Here is a 12,802-nt window from a genome sequence, read left to right as displayed (position 1 = left end):
TATGGCAGACTTTGTTTAAAATAGGTTGTATTTTAGCATCTTGGTCGTGCACCTTTTGTAACACTTTTAATATTTTTATAGAAAATATTAAATGATGTGGAAAATACTGTTTAATTAATGTCATTAACTTATCATCATTAGTTCCTTACGTGGTGTACTATATTGTCTTTTTAGTACTTCAACTTAATATGGTGATGTTGTCTTATTAAAAATAGAGAGGACGAGGAAAGTGGAGAAGAGATAGTTCATTTCATTGGAATTTCATTGCTCTGAGGGAACTAAACTTGCATACATCTGTCATTTTCCAAGGAGTGACACTTAATGTTTATGGTTATTCTGGAACCCTAGATTGCCATAATGCTTTTGCCTTGCTTGTGAGGCCACCAACAGAGCAGGCAAATGTGCTACTCAGTTTCCAGATGACATCAGATGAACTTCCAAAAGAAAACTGGCTAAAGATGCTGTGTCGACATGTAGCCAACACCATTTGTAAAGCAGATGCTGTAAGTTCTTATAACAGTATTATAATGAAAGTTTCAATTTTATGACAGTGCACTCAGACTAAACATGTACATTTTTAATGACTTATTTATTATGAATGGAGAGTTTTAGTTTTGTGTATATTAAAAAAACTGATTTAATAAGTTGTTTTAGGAAATATTTTATATAGTGTAGGTACAGAAAACATTGTTTGAGTTTTTGGCTTACATAAGGTAGGCCTTCATAGTCTCATAGTTCCCGTGGCTCTGATTCAGTGAAGATTTTGGGACTTCTTGTAATGTACCCTGTGATTTTTCATTGGTACTCTTAGACATAGCTAAAAATTAAAGAGCATTTTGATTTTTGTTTGTTTGTTTTTTGGAGACAGAGTCTCACTCTGTTGCCTAGGCTGGAGTGTGTAGTGGCATGATCTCAGCTCACTGCACCCTCTGCCTCCTGGATTCAAGTGATTCTCCTGCCTTAGCCTTCTGAGTAGCTGGGACAACAGGTGCACGCCTCCATGCCCTGCTAATTTTTTGTATATTAGTAGAGATGGGGTTTCACTGTGTTGCCCAGGCTGGTCTTGAACTCCTGAGCTCAGGCAGTCTGCCCACCTTGGCCTCCCAAAGTGCTGGGATTACAGGCATGAGCCACCGCGTCTGGCCAAAAAAAAAAAAAAAATCTTATTGAAAGCAATAGATAGCTAATAGCATGTTCCCAATCTATTTTTCTCATGTGAACCTCTTAAAATCAAATGCTATCATAAATATATAATTATCATTATACTATACAGATTGAAAATAGATGAGAGAATCAAAATATTGAAGTTAAATGACTTGCCTGAAATCAGGTATCCCTGGATGAAATCTAGGTCCCTAAAAGATAGTTTGGCTGCTGCTTCTCTATATATGAGAGAGACATGTGATAGACAGATATAGACCTCTTGCTCTTTGCACAAATGACATAGATTGAAGAGAATATGCTGATATAATAGATGACCCTTTTCAGTACAATAGTACTGTAACTGAGATTGCATTGGGTGTTTCTGTGGGAATGAAACGTGTAATCACAGTTAAGTGTGAAACCTTGGAAGACATTTAGGTATAATGTGGTTTATAAAGTATTCATTGATGAAAACCTCCTTCCAAAGTGTTTAGAACAATTATCAGACTTTTGTTTGTGTATGTGTGTTTTTTTAGATTTCTATGGACCAAGAATATGTTCTTATAAATAAAAAATTGTTGCACAAAAGATTCAGAGGGGGAAATACAATGCTAGCACATACAATAGAATGCTAGCTAGAAAAATGATGGAGACCACTTTTGTTATAAATCTTTCAAAACTGCTCATTATAAGATTTATTTTGTAGGTATCCATCCATTTTTTCTAGGTATCCATATATAAAATGGTTTTCTTTACCTGTAGTAATTCCTTATTGCAGAAATTACTCCTGCTCTTATCAGAATGTCAGACTAGATAGCTTATAGAGTCATTTCCAGACTTATAACCCTAATACTGAAATGTAACGTTAACAGAAATTTTTTCTTATATCTATTGAATTACTAGCCACATGGTAGCTAATAATATTAGAACTGAAATATAAATAACATGGAAGAAATTCATAAGTAAAATTAGCCACAAGATGGCAGCAGACATTTAACTATGTTCTGACTTATCCTTATACCACAAAATTCTTTCAGTCTATTGAAATTTTGTTCTTAACAAATACATGTGTAAATTCAGATACTCGGTGACTTCAGTTGAGCCCTTTCCTGCGTTTAAAATTCTACATATAGTAAATTTTTATAAAGCCTGAGAATTTTCCATGTGAAGATATGTGTGTGTGTGTATACATATATATGTGTGTATACATATATATTTTTTTGTTTATATTATATATAATATATATTTATAATTATATATATTATTTATTTAAATATATATATATAAAACAATTTTTTATTTATAAGAACATATTCTTGGTCCATAGAAATCTAAAAAACACACAAAAATTCTGATAATTGTTCTAAACACTTTGGAAGGAGGTTTTCATCAATGAATACTTAGTTTATAAACCACATTATACCTATACATGTATATATATATATACGTATACACACAAGATGTAAATACACACACACATACACACATACAAGATGTAAAAAGATAAAAAAGTCTCTGATTCTTTGAATTAGTAGTTTTTGTTTTTGGTACCCTGTATATATATATTTTTGGTACCCTAAGTAGCTTGAGCTTTCTTAATTAAAAGAGTAAAATAAGCACAATTATTTTATTCTATACTATTTCATTTGTCATATTCACTCATTAATGATGTAAGAGTTAAATTTATCAGACTGAAAGAAAACTTAGTCTGATACCATTAAGTTTGAATCTAAGGCCAAGAGCATGACTGACTGATTCTTGGTCAAACCATCTTAATAGTTTTTCTCCCCATGGATGTCATGTCCCATATTTTGTCATTTCAGAATCTAAAGATTAAAGTTTAAATCTATTGAAGATCTTATGTCTCAGAATCCTTATATATGTATTTTTGGTCTCTTGCCAATATGTAACCTTTAATTGCATGGTCCGTACTCTAACATTCATATATTGCCTAAGATAAACTGGTAGCTTTGTGGAGGCCATTACAATTTCTAACCTCTAATGTCAGAAGTATACTTTTATTAATAAATAAATGTAAGCAATGATACCCTTTCCCGAAGTTTGGTTAGTTTAAAAGTAACTTGATAATTAAAGGCCATGTGCTACAATTTAGTACTTTTGCTGCTAACTTTATATTTATTTGAAATTTGCAAAACTTATCCTACATCTTGGTCAAATAAATCACCATTGGCTACTTAAGAGTTGCAATCTTCATTCTGAGTTTTTAAACTTGTAAGTAGAATTTCTAACTGCATGAGAAATAGATCGATGAGTGGACATATATTAAAAGTTTGTGCTTGTATGCCAATAATATTTATAATGAAGTTAATATGATTTGTATTTAAAGCTATAATTATTCTTCCATTTATTAGGCATACCTAGTAAGTTGTTAGTATAAGTGTCTGTTATTGGTACCACTTTAATTTGGCCAAATCAGAAGCTCTAAGCTATAGGCATGATTACAGAGTTTGAGGAAAACACTGAGGCACAGGCTAAAGGAAGGGGACATGTGATAGTAGGTAGGATCTGGGGGTTTGAAGACGAGGGTAAGAGGAGAGCTTAGGCAAAGGAGAGAAGTATCTGATAACTCACAAGTAGACAGGTTAATTGGCTTAAGGTGTCAAATGCTAGAAAATTTCCTATGAATTAACACCCGAGAATAGGATTTCAAAATCTGTAGCTAAGGCTCACTTTCTCCTGAAATTAATATTATATATCTCAGTGGGAGAGACTGACTACTACTTTTTAATATTGAACTCAGCAAGTCTGTCTTCAGGTACATGTGAATTTGGAGTTGATTGAAAAACTCCTGCCCTTCCAAAGCTTCTTTAATGCTTGACATACTTTGAATAAGTCATAAAATGTTTTTGGAATTATAGTAAGTATTTATTAAAAATGTGTGTTCTCAAGTCCAGCAGAGCTTAAAAGTAAATAAAAATAAAAATGTGTTTTGGCTAATCTATCAATTTCACTTTTATTTTATTTAATTTTTCGTCCTTATCCTAGTACATATTATATTTTAGAGTTAGAAATAGACTAAAAAGCACAAAGTTTTTTCTCTTCGTTTTTTTTGTTTTTAAAGACAGAATGATAATTATTGAGAAAGAATGAATAACAAATAAACCTAGGACTACTGAAGATAAGTTTCCCCAACTTTGTACTTTTGCCTGTGATTTACCCTATCTACCTTCCTCTGTGCGGAAAGCACTAAAGGAAGTACTTCGTACTTATATCTTAGCAAAAATAATATATTATATTCTAAGCCACTAGTGAACTAGCAATATGTTCACCCTTTCAGTCATTCTGAACCCAGAATCTTCTAGAAAGGTAAAAAATTTTGTATCAATCTTTCCCTCCCCTAAGTCAAAAGCAGTTTGTTAGTTCATTGAGAGAAAATATGAAGCCACTGGTTTCATTTTTAGTTCATCAGTGGTTATTAATACTTAGTCATAGTTAAGATAGCAATGGAAAAAATTGAGAAGCTCCTTTATTAGCATTTGCTAAGGATTTAAATTTCAGGGAACTTCATTATAAAGAGCATTTCAGCAAAATTAAACACTTGGAGTTTAGTTGCATTACATATGAAAATGGATACATTTTGCATCTAAGTATTCAAAGAGTAAGTTACCAATGTTTAGTTTAATAGTCATGCTATGATTTTTACCATCTATTAAATTGAAAGTTAATATTTGCATATAAGAAAAAGTCAAATATACAATAGTATACTGCAGTAAAATATGTCTCATACTCCTGTCTGGCTAATCTGTCTTTCCAGGGGTATGACTTTTGATACTTTCCAGAAATATAAGCAGAGACATATGTACATTCTTCAAAAATGTATTTCTTTCTTTTTTTTTTAAAGATAGAGTCTCTGTTACCAAAGCTGGAGTGCAGTGGTGCAATCTTGGCTCACCGCAACCTCTGTCTCCGGGTTCAAGTAATTCTCATGCCTCAGCCTTTTGAGTAGCTGGGATTGCAGATGTGCACGACCGTGCCTGGCTAATTTTTGTATTTTTAGTGGAGACAGCATTTCACCATGTTGGCCAGCCAGGCTGGTCTTGAATTCCTGGCTTCAAGTGATCTGCCCACCTGGGGGCCTGTTAAAGTGCTGGGATTACAGGTGTGTGAGCCACCATGCCCGGCCAAAAATGTATTTATTAGATTGATTCCTAAGTAATTTTCTCTTTAGAATGCAGTCATAAATGGATATTTTACCTGTTTCTAAGCTGTTTTGTGAATAGGTGACTCTTTGGTATGTGTGTTATTTTGTAACCAGTCAGTTAATAAATTATCACTGTTTTAAATGATTTTCCAGCTAATTTTACTAGATCTTTCAGCTTTCAGTTAAAAAAGTCATAAGTTTACCAATTGAAAGAAGCATTGTTAAGTTACTTTATAGTTTAAAAATAAAACATTAACAGAAGATGGTGCTTATTTTGATTTTTAATTGATTTTATTTATAATGACATAATTGTTCATATATTGGGGTACAGTGTTATGTTTTGTTGCATGTGTACATCGTATAATGACCGAATCAGGGTAATTACCATATCACTTATTTCTTTAAGGAAAATATATTTAAATGTCAAAACATTCTTTTTCTGAATTTGCCTCTGTATCTTATGGACATAAAAAATTCTATCAAATAGTAGGTTTTGAGTATATATCTGTTGATTGAATGAGATAAAAATTGAAATAAAAATGGAATGCGGTCAAAGCAGAATTAAATTCATAAAAGTAAGGATACAATTGAGCTTACCCATATATACACTAGTGTAGGAAATGTCATCCCTCTACCATGAGATATAGGAAATCCTAGTAGTGTAAAATCTTTCAGATATGTGTGGCAGAGCTTAAGTCACATTCCTCAGTGCTTTGTTTCTTACAGATTGACGTAAGGTATCAAATATTCAGTTGTTTTACAAACGATTACCTAGATAATTGTCAAGAACCAACTGAAAACTATTAGAATTTGTAACAGAGCTTAGTAAAGCAGCCAAATAAAATATAAATACATATGTATCAAGAGTTTTCCTTTATGCTGGCAGTAACCAGTTAGAAAGTGTAGGAAATGAAAGCCTCTTTTCCAATAAAATTTGATATAAAATATCTGTAAAACATGAAAAAATATATACGCAACTAATTGCTTTAAACTTAAAGCAATACGGATACAGTTAGCATTATATCAATTGTTTTCACAAACCAAATTGTAAAAAAAAAACTGAAGGAGACCATTGAGAGCTAGTGAGGCAAGATAGATTCTTTCCTGTCCTGACAGTGAGAGTATAGGTTGAAGAAGTATACCCTTTTTCCATCAGGAACTTTTCATATTCTGCTTTTCTACCTCTAGTGTTCTGGTTTAGAAAATTACCAACATGTGGTTTAATATTTTCATATACAAAGACATATAGTTTCATGTATTTCTTTTTTTATTGTGGTAGAATATACATAACATAAAATTTACCAGTTTTAACCATTTTTAAGTGTATAGTTTATTGGCATTAAGTATATTCATACTGTTGTGCAATATCACCACCATCTGTTTTACGAGCTTTTTCATCTTCCTAAACTGGAACTGTGGACCCATTACACAGTAATTCCCCATTACTGCACTCTAAATGCTCAAAAATAGTGGAATGATTAAATTAATTGTGGTATAATCAGAGGAGATTTGTCAGGTCTTCATTAAGAGGAAATCCTTTGAGACAAAAAAATTACAGCTAATTGAAAAATGTAAGGTACAAAACTGAATAATATTCCAGTTTTGTTATGAAGAAACATTTTATACATGTAGAAAAATATCTCTAAGAAATATGCCAAAGTGTAGATGGTAATTGATTAAGAGAGTTATGGGTAATTCATGTTTTCTAAATTTTTCTTAACTCAAAAAGTAACATTAAATTGAAAAGATATTGACATTTACAAGTACTATTACCTGATTTGTACAAGATAAGCATAGCAAATCGATCAAGTGGAAAGAGAGGTTCTGTAGCAGGCAGAGAGCATGTGGTTGTTCAAATGACAAAATTAGAGAAGCTTTAGAATAACAAAAGCTGTCTATGTATCAGTGGTGGAGAGCTGAATCAAGCATTGTAATTGTAGAGTATAATATTTAACACTTGGTAAAGAGGCTTAACATTTCATTCAAAGTACTTCTATGCATTATTTTGTTTTAGCCTTATGATTACTATGGGTTAGGTATTCTAGATATGTTCTACATTTTGCAAATGGAAAAAATTTTCAGAAAAAACAACTTTCACAAGGTTGTTTTTTCTCTGTCACCACAGAATGATAGTGCTGGAAAATAGTCTTTATAGTGACAGGGTAACAAGGCAATTTGCCTATTCGTAGTGTAGATTTATAAATTTAAAGTGCAAATTGGTTATAGGACTATCTAAAATCATTTTGTCTAACTTGCTTTCTTCTGAAAATTCAGCCATAATTTGAGCAAGTAATATTTTTAATTACTTAGAGATTAATTGTCCTGTTTAAGTGGTTCAGTGGTTCTTGGCCTATATGAGGTCTTTTTAAAAATTTATTTTTAATTGACACATAATAATTGTACATATTTATAGGGTATAATGTGATGTTTTGATACATGTATACATTGTGTGTTGATCAAATCAGGGTATTTAGTGTATCCATCACCTAATATACTCATTTCTTTATGGTGTGAACCTTCAAAATCCGCTGTTGGTTATTTTGAAATATACAATACAATACTGTATTGTTAACTATAGTCACCATTGTGCAATAGAACACCAGAACTTATTTCTCCTTTCTAACTGTAACTTTGTGCCTATTGACCAGCCTCACTCCAGCTCCCACCCCATCCCGTCCTCCCCAGCGTATCAGCAGCAGCTGACCTCATAGAAGTACAGAGTAGACTGGTGGTTATATGGCGTCTTTGATTCCTTTAGGAATGTGATACAAGCTGTGAACCCCTCTTCAGAAAGATGCCCTTTGCACATGTACACACAAAATTTTGTGCCCAGTTTCTGTTCATTGTCACCCTACAGGCTCTTGGTCACAGGTTTAGAATCTCTGATTTAGAATCCGTACAAATGCTGATTGAGGACGAAAGGGTAAAGTAGGAGAAAGTCTAAATCTTAATTTGAGTTTATGTCAAGAACAGTGTTTGTGGTCTTGGTTTTGTAGCTGACTTTATACTTAAGCATTAAGTTTAAGTCTGCTAAATTTCTAACTTGTTTAAGAGTTGTTAGATTTTATTTTGAGGTCTATTTCCAATTGCTTTGGTATCCATCACCCTTATAGGGAATTACTCATTTACTGAATGCTTATTTTTCACTATCCTTAAATTAGTACATTTCGGGGTAGAAGTTATATCAAGCACATGAAAAATCTTGAGTAGCTTCATTTACAAATACTCCATACATAAATATGCTTAAAAGTTTGATTTTTAGAAACAGTTGTGTGTTTTCAAGATAACAAAAAGTATTATTTTTCAATAGGAGAATCTTATTTATACTGCTGATCCAGAATCCTTTGAAGTAAATACAAAAGATATGGACAGTACATTGAGTAGAGCATCAAGAGCAATAAAAAAGACTTCAAAAAAGGTGCGTTTTAATGAAATTATTATTTAGCATATCTGTAATATGTATTTTCCAGACTATATTCAAATAATATTACTGCGAACACCAGTATAGTTTATAGAACAAAGCTGTTCTTCGATTCTAGGAAATGACCCACAGAAACAATAGTTTTACTTCAGTGACTTCTTTGCCACAGTAACTATAACTTGTTATCCCTCCCATTTTGTAATAATGATGCTTCTGTGAACTATCCTGCAGTAGAAATGTACTGTTGGTGTTTTAGATTTAAATATGTGTGCCCTCATCTTAAATATATTGCCACAGTTATTTTCAGCAAAGGGCAGACGATAGTCAGCGGACCTGGGATCTATTTCTGACTCTCGAAGTATATTTTAGTCTTCTCATGATGAAGATAACTTACTTACCTTATCAGAGTTGTTGAGGATTACATAAGTATGTTGATAATAGGCTTTTTAAAAGTAGAACTAGAATTTTAGTGTTCTAAGAGAGATTTACAGCCATAATCTCTACTGCTAGATTTACAAGTTTTGTTTTCTTTCCCTTTATGGGGAGGCTTTGTATTTTAGTAATTTTTGTATCTCCTATCATTTAACATGTATGATGTATAAAAGAAAAACATGTTAGATTATTATTCAAGTGAATTCCTTCACTCTTTCAATAAAGAAATGGAGGTTCAGGTGATTTTTGGATTAGAAATCTCACAACTAGACTGGTTGAATCAGACAAGAACTTAGGTTTCTTCTCTCCCAGGCTAGATTTCTTTTCTCCTCCTTCCATTGGACTTCACTGCTCTCTAAATGAAAGTTGAAATAGTATACAAATTTCCTCACTGCTTTGTGCCAAAGAGATTCTAATCTTGCCACATACTACAGTAGGAAAACTTTTGCCATATATTTGTCTTTTTTATGTTTCAGTATTCTTATCAACTGTATTAAATTTGTCTTGGTTTAAGTAATTGTAACTCTTAAACTCTAGGTTACAAGAGCATTCTCTTTCTCCAAAACTCCAAAAAGAGCTCTTCGAAGGGCTCTTATGACATCCCACGGCTCAGTGGAAGGAAGAAGTCCTTCCAGCAATGATAAGCATGTAATGAGTCGTCTTTCTAGCACATCATCATTAGCAGTAAGTTATTTTGATTTAATGGGATGAATGACATATTTATGAAGCTGGTATGGGATTTGTTAACTTTTAAAAATTGGAAATATTTCTTCCATGCTTAAAAAATTTTAATAATGTATTTTAACCCAGTATGCCAAAATATTATCATTTGAATGCGAATCAATGTAAGAATTACCAGTGAGATATTTTCATTCTTTCTTATGTACTAAGTATTAAAAATGTGGGATGCACCTTATACTTACAAAGCTGACTGCATTTCAGACTGGCTATGTTTCAGGGGTTTCATAGCCACATGTGGCTAGTGGCTCCTGGAAGGACAGCACAGCTCTGTACACTAGCACTGAAGAATCAGCACGGAAAGCATGATGCTGGGAGGGAGGAGGTCTCTCCCCTAGTGCTTTAAACCTTGGCATCCTAACATAGTCCTACGTCATTTTTAAAATATGTACATCCAAACTTCTAACCTCTTTATTGGGTAAAGGCAACTGAGAAAACCCTACTACGCATGAACTAGAGACACACTTAATGTGTAGTTTATTTGATAGGAAATTTTATTGGTATTGAAATGTATTCTAAAATCTCTAAGAAAAGAAACATGTTTCAATCTGGCCTGTCACTTTACTAATGTAAATAGCTATGATTCTGTTTATATAGATCGGTTCCAATAAAATAGCACAGACCGAGTTTTATTCCTTTTACTATTTTTGTGATGAGTAGAATATAATCTCTGAAACTGAATTTCAGAGGATGTTATGGGCTCTAAATTCATGTATATTTTATATATATATGTATATTTAAAATTTTTCCTGAACAATCCAAATTTCCAAGTTTCAGAATTATTAAATTATTAGATATTTAATACTATTACTAAGTATTTGAGTGAAATATCTGTACTTAATACAATTATTAACCTACTGAAGTTAAGAAAAGCAAGTGACTGTCACTTCTTAGCTGTGTGTCCTGTACCAGGTTTCTTATTCTCTCATCTGCAAAAATGCAGATGAGAGAAAAGATGTTAATAGTGCTTACTTATTCCACAATTTCATTGTAGGACTAAATAATATATGTATATATTATATAATCACACATATGTATATGATGTTATATACTGGGAGGCAGTTTGGGTGGTGGTTAAGAGCCTGGATTCTGGAACCCTAGTGTTCAAATCCTTGCTCTGCTATTTACCAGTTATATGTGTTTCAGCAAGTTATTAAAGGTCTGTTTCAATTTCATTGTCTGTAAAGTAAGTCATAAGTAGTTATAAGGATCAAGTGAGTTATTATATGTAAAGTGCTTAGAACAGTACCTGGCACATTGTGAGGGCTCTTGTGTTTTATAAGTGATTTCTTTTTATTATATAAAATTTTTGCAGGTAAGGCACATAAATAATACTTAGTAATATATATTTTAACGTTGGTTAAAGTCTTTAGTTAACACATCAAAGAGTTATGGCTAAATCTATTAGTGTATTTATACAGGTTTTTAATCAGCATTAACCTTAACCAATGGGAGAGAAGCTGTATTTAGTTGATAAAATGAATATATGCAAAGTAGTTTGGTCGATTAAAATTGACAAATGCAGATAAGCATTAATTTGTGAAAATTAGATTATAGCTTTCTCAAAGCCACCTGTAGCAACTATTGTAAACATTTTCATCTTTCAAATGAAAGTAAATGCATTTTATAGAAAATTTTAGAAAATTAATTTGTTATTTATGGTTATGTCACTTTTAATAGACAATATACGTAACAAGCAGCTAAAATACCTTCAAGACATTAATGTCATCTTCTCAATTGCTTGTTTCTGTTCTAACAGATTACCCATTCTATTTCCACAAGCAATGTAATTGGATTTACTAAGCATGTTTATGTTCAGCGCCTAAACTCTACTGGTGGGCGCTCTCAGTACTCCTGGTTTCGATCTGTACGTCATTCTGCTTTCCGAGCTAGTTTTTCAGAGATACTAGAAGGAAACACTGATTTTTCAAATTTCAAAAAAGTTATTTCCAACTCATCTTTGACACTTGTGAAGAATTAGGAGATTTGCCAACCACTAATGGAAACAAGCCTCATGAAGTTTAATGTGAGCTTATTAGCTATTTAAAATTTGTATCTGCAGAAAAAAAGGAAAAAAAAAAAGGAACATATTTTTTCTCCAAGGAATCACTTATTGGGTGGGTGGGAACTTTGGAATTCACAATGTTATGACTGCTTTGAATTAATAACAATTTAGGTTTAATAGAGTTTATTAAGTCCAGAAAAAATAAGTTCCATTAGAAATTTTCTTATTTAGGAAAATTATCATTTTAAAGAATAGTAATGATCGTCATGAGTAGTGGATTTATATTCTAAATCTGATTCTTAATGTTAGATTTATAGCATTTACAGAAAATTATGCTTTTAATATACCAAATCATAAAAGTTCCACGTGAGGAAAGTGTCAACTTTTATATTATACATTTATATCATCATTTTGTTGATACTTGAATGGTTATACTTCATCAGCCCAGCTTTTTAAATGCTTCATTTTACAACCTTGTTTATGAGAACTTACAGCCAACTACTTTACAGTTAGTTAGGTCTTACAGTTAGCCATTTGTATATGTTAAAATAAAACAGTAGCCTTAAAATTTATTTTCATTTACAGTTATTCTTGAGTCTTCGCATGTTATTTGTTAGAGTTGTTTTATTTTAAAATTTTTAAGACTTCTCAGGGATATAAAACTTAGCAATTTAATAGTCACTGTTATCCAGAAGGATTGCTGTTTCACTCAATTTTTATATAGAACAAAATTTTAAAAATTGTTTAAAAATATTTTTGAGAGATGGGGGTCTTGCTAAGTTGTCCAGTCTGATCTCAAACTCTTGGCCTTAAGCAGTCCTCCCACATCAGCCTCCTGAGTAGCTGGGATTACAGTGGAACAAAATTATATATATACATATACACTCTCACACTCACATAT

The 12,802-nt window shown here is 32.1% G+C and overlaps 1 protein-coding gene across 3 annotated transcripts in view; it reads left to right on the top strand.

Moving 5' to 3' along the window:
* Positions 1-12,802, top strand: part of ECT2 (epithelial cell transforming 2) — a 72,685-nt gene that overhangs the window by 58,080 nt on the left and 1,803 nt on the right. For 2 of the 3 annotated variants that reach the window (XM_007972088.3, XM_007972090.3), the window contains 3 exons: positions 349-503; positions 8,616-8,723; positions 9,696-9,842. In XM_007972088.3, the coding sequence (XP_007970279.1) occupies positions 349-503; positions 8,616-8,723; positions 9,696-9,842 (410 nt within the window). Of the gene's footprint in view, positions 1-348; positions 504-8,615; positions 8,724-9,695; positions 9,843-11,655; positions 11,923-12,802 lie in introns of all 3 variants that reach the window. The other variant, XM_037988556.2, reaches the window with a different exon arrangement.

Source organism: Chlorocebus sabaeus, chromosome 15 (assembly GCF_047675955.1).
Source record: "Chlorocebus sabaeus isolate Y175 chromosome 15, mChlSab1.0.hap1, whole genome shotgun sequence".
Lineage (NCBI taxonomy): Eukaryota > Metazoa > Chordata > Mammalia > Primates > Cercopithecidae > Chlorocebus > Chlorocebus sabaeus.
This window is presented reverse-complemented; position numbering and strand designations above follow the sequence as displayed.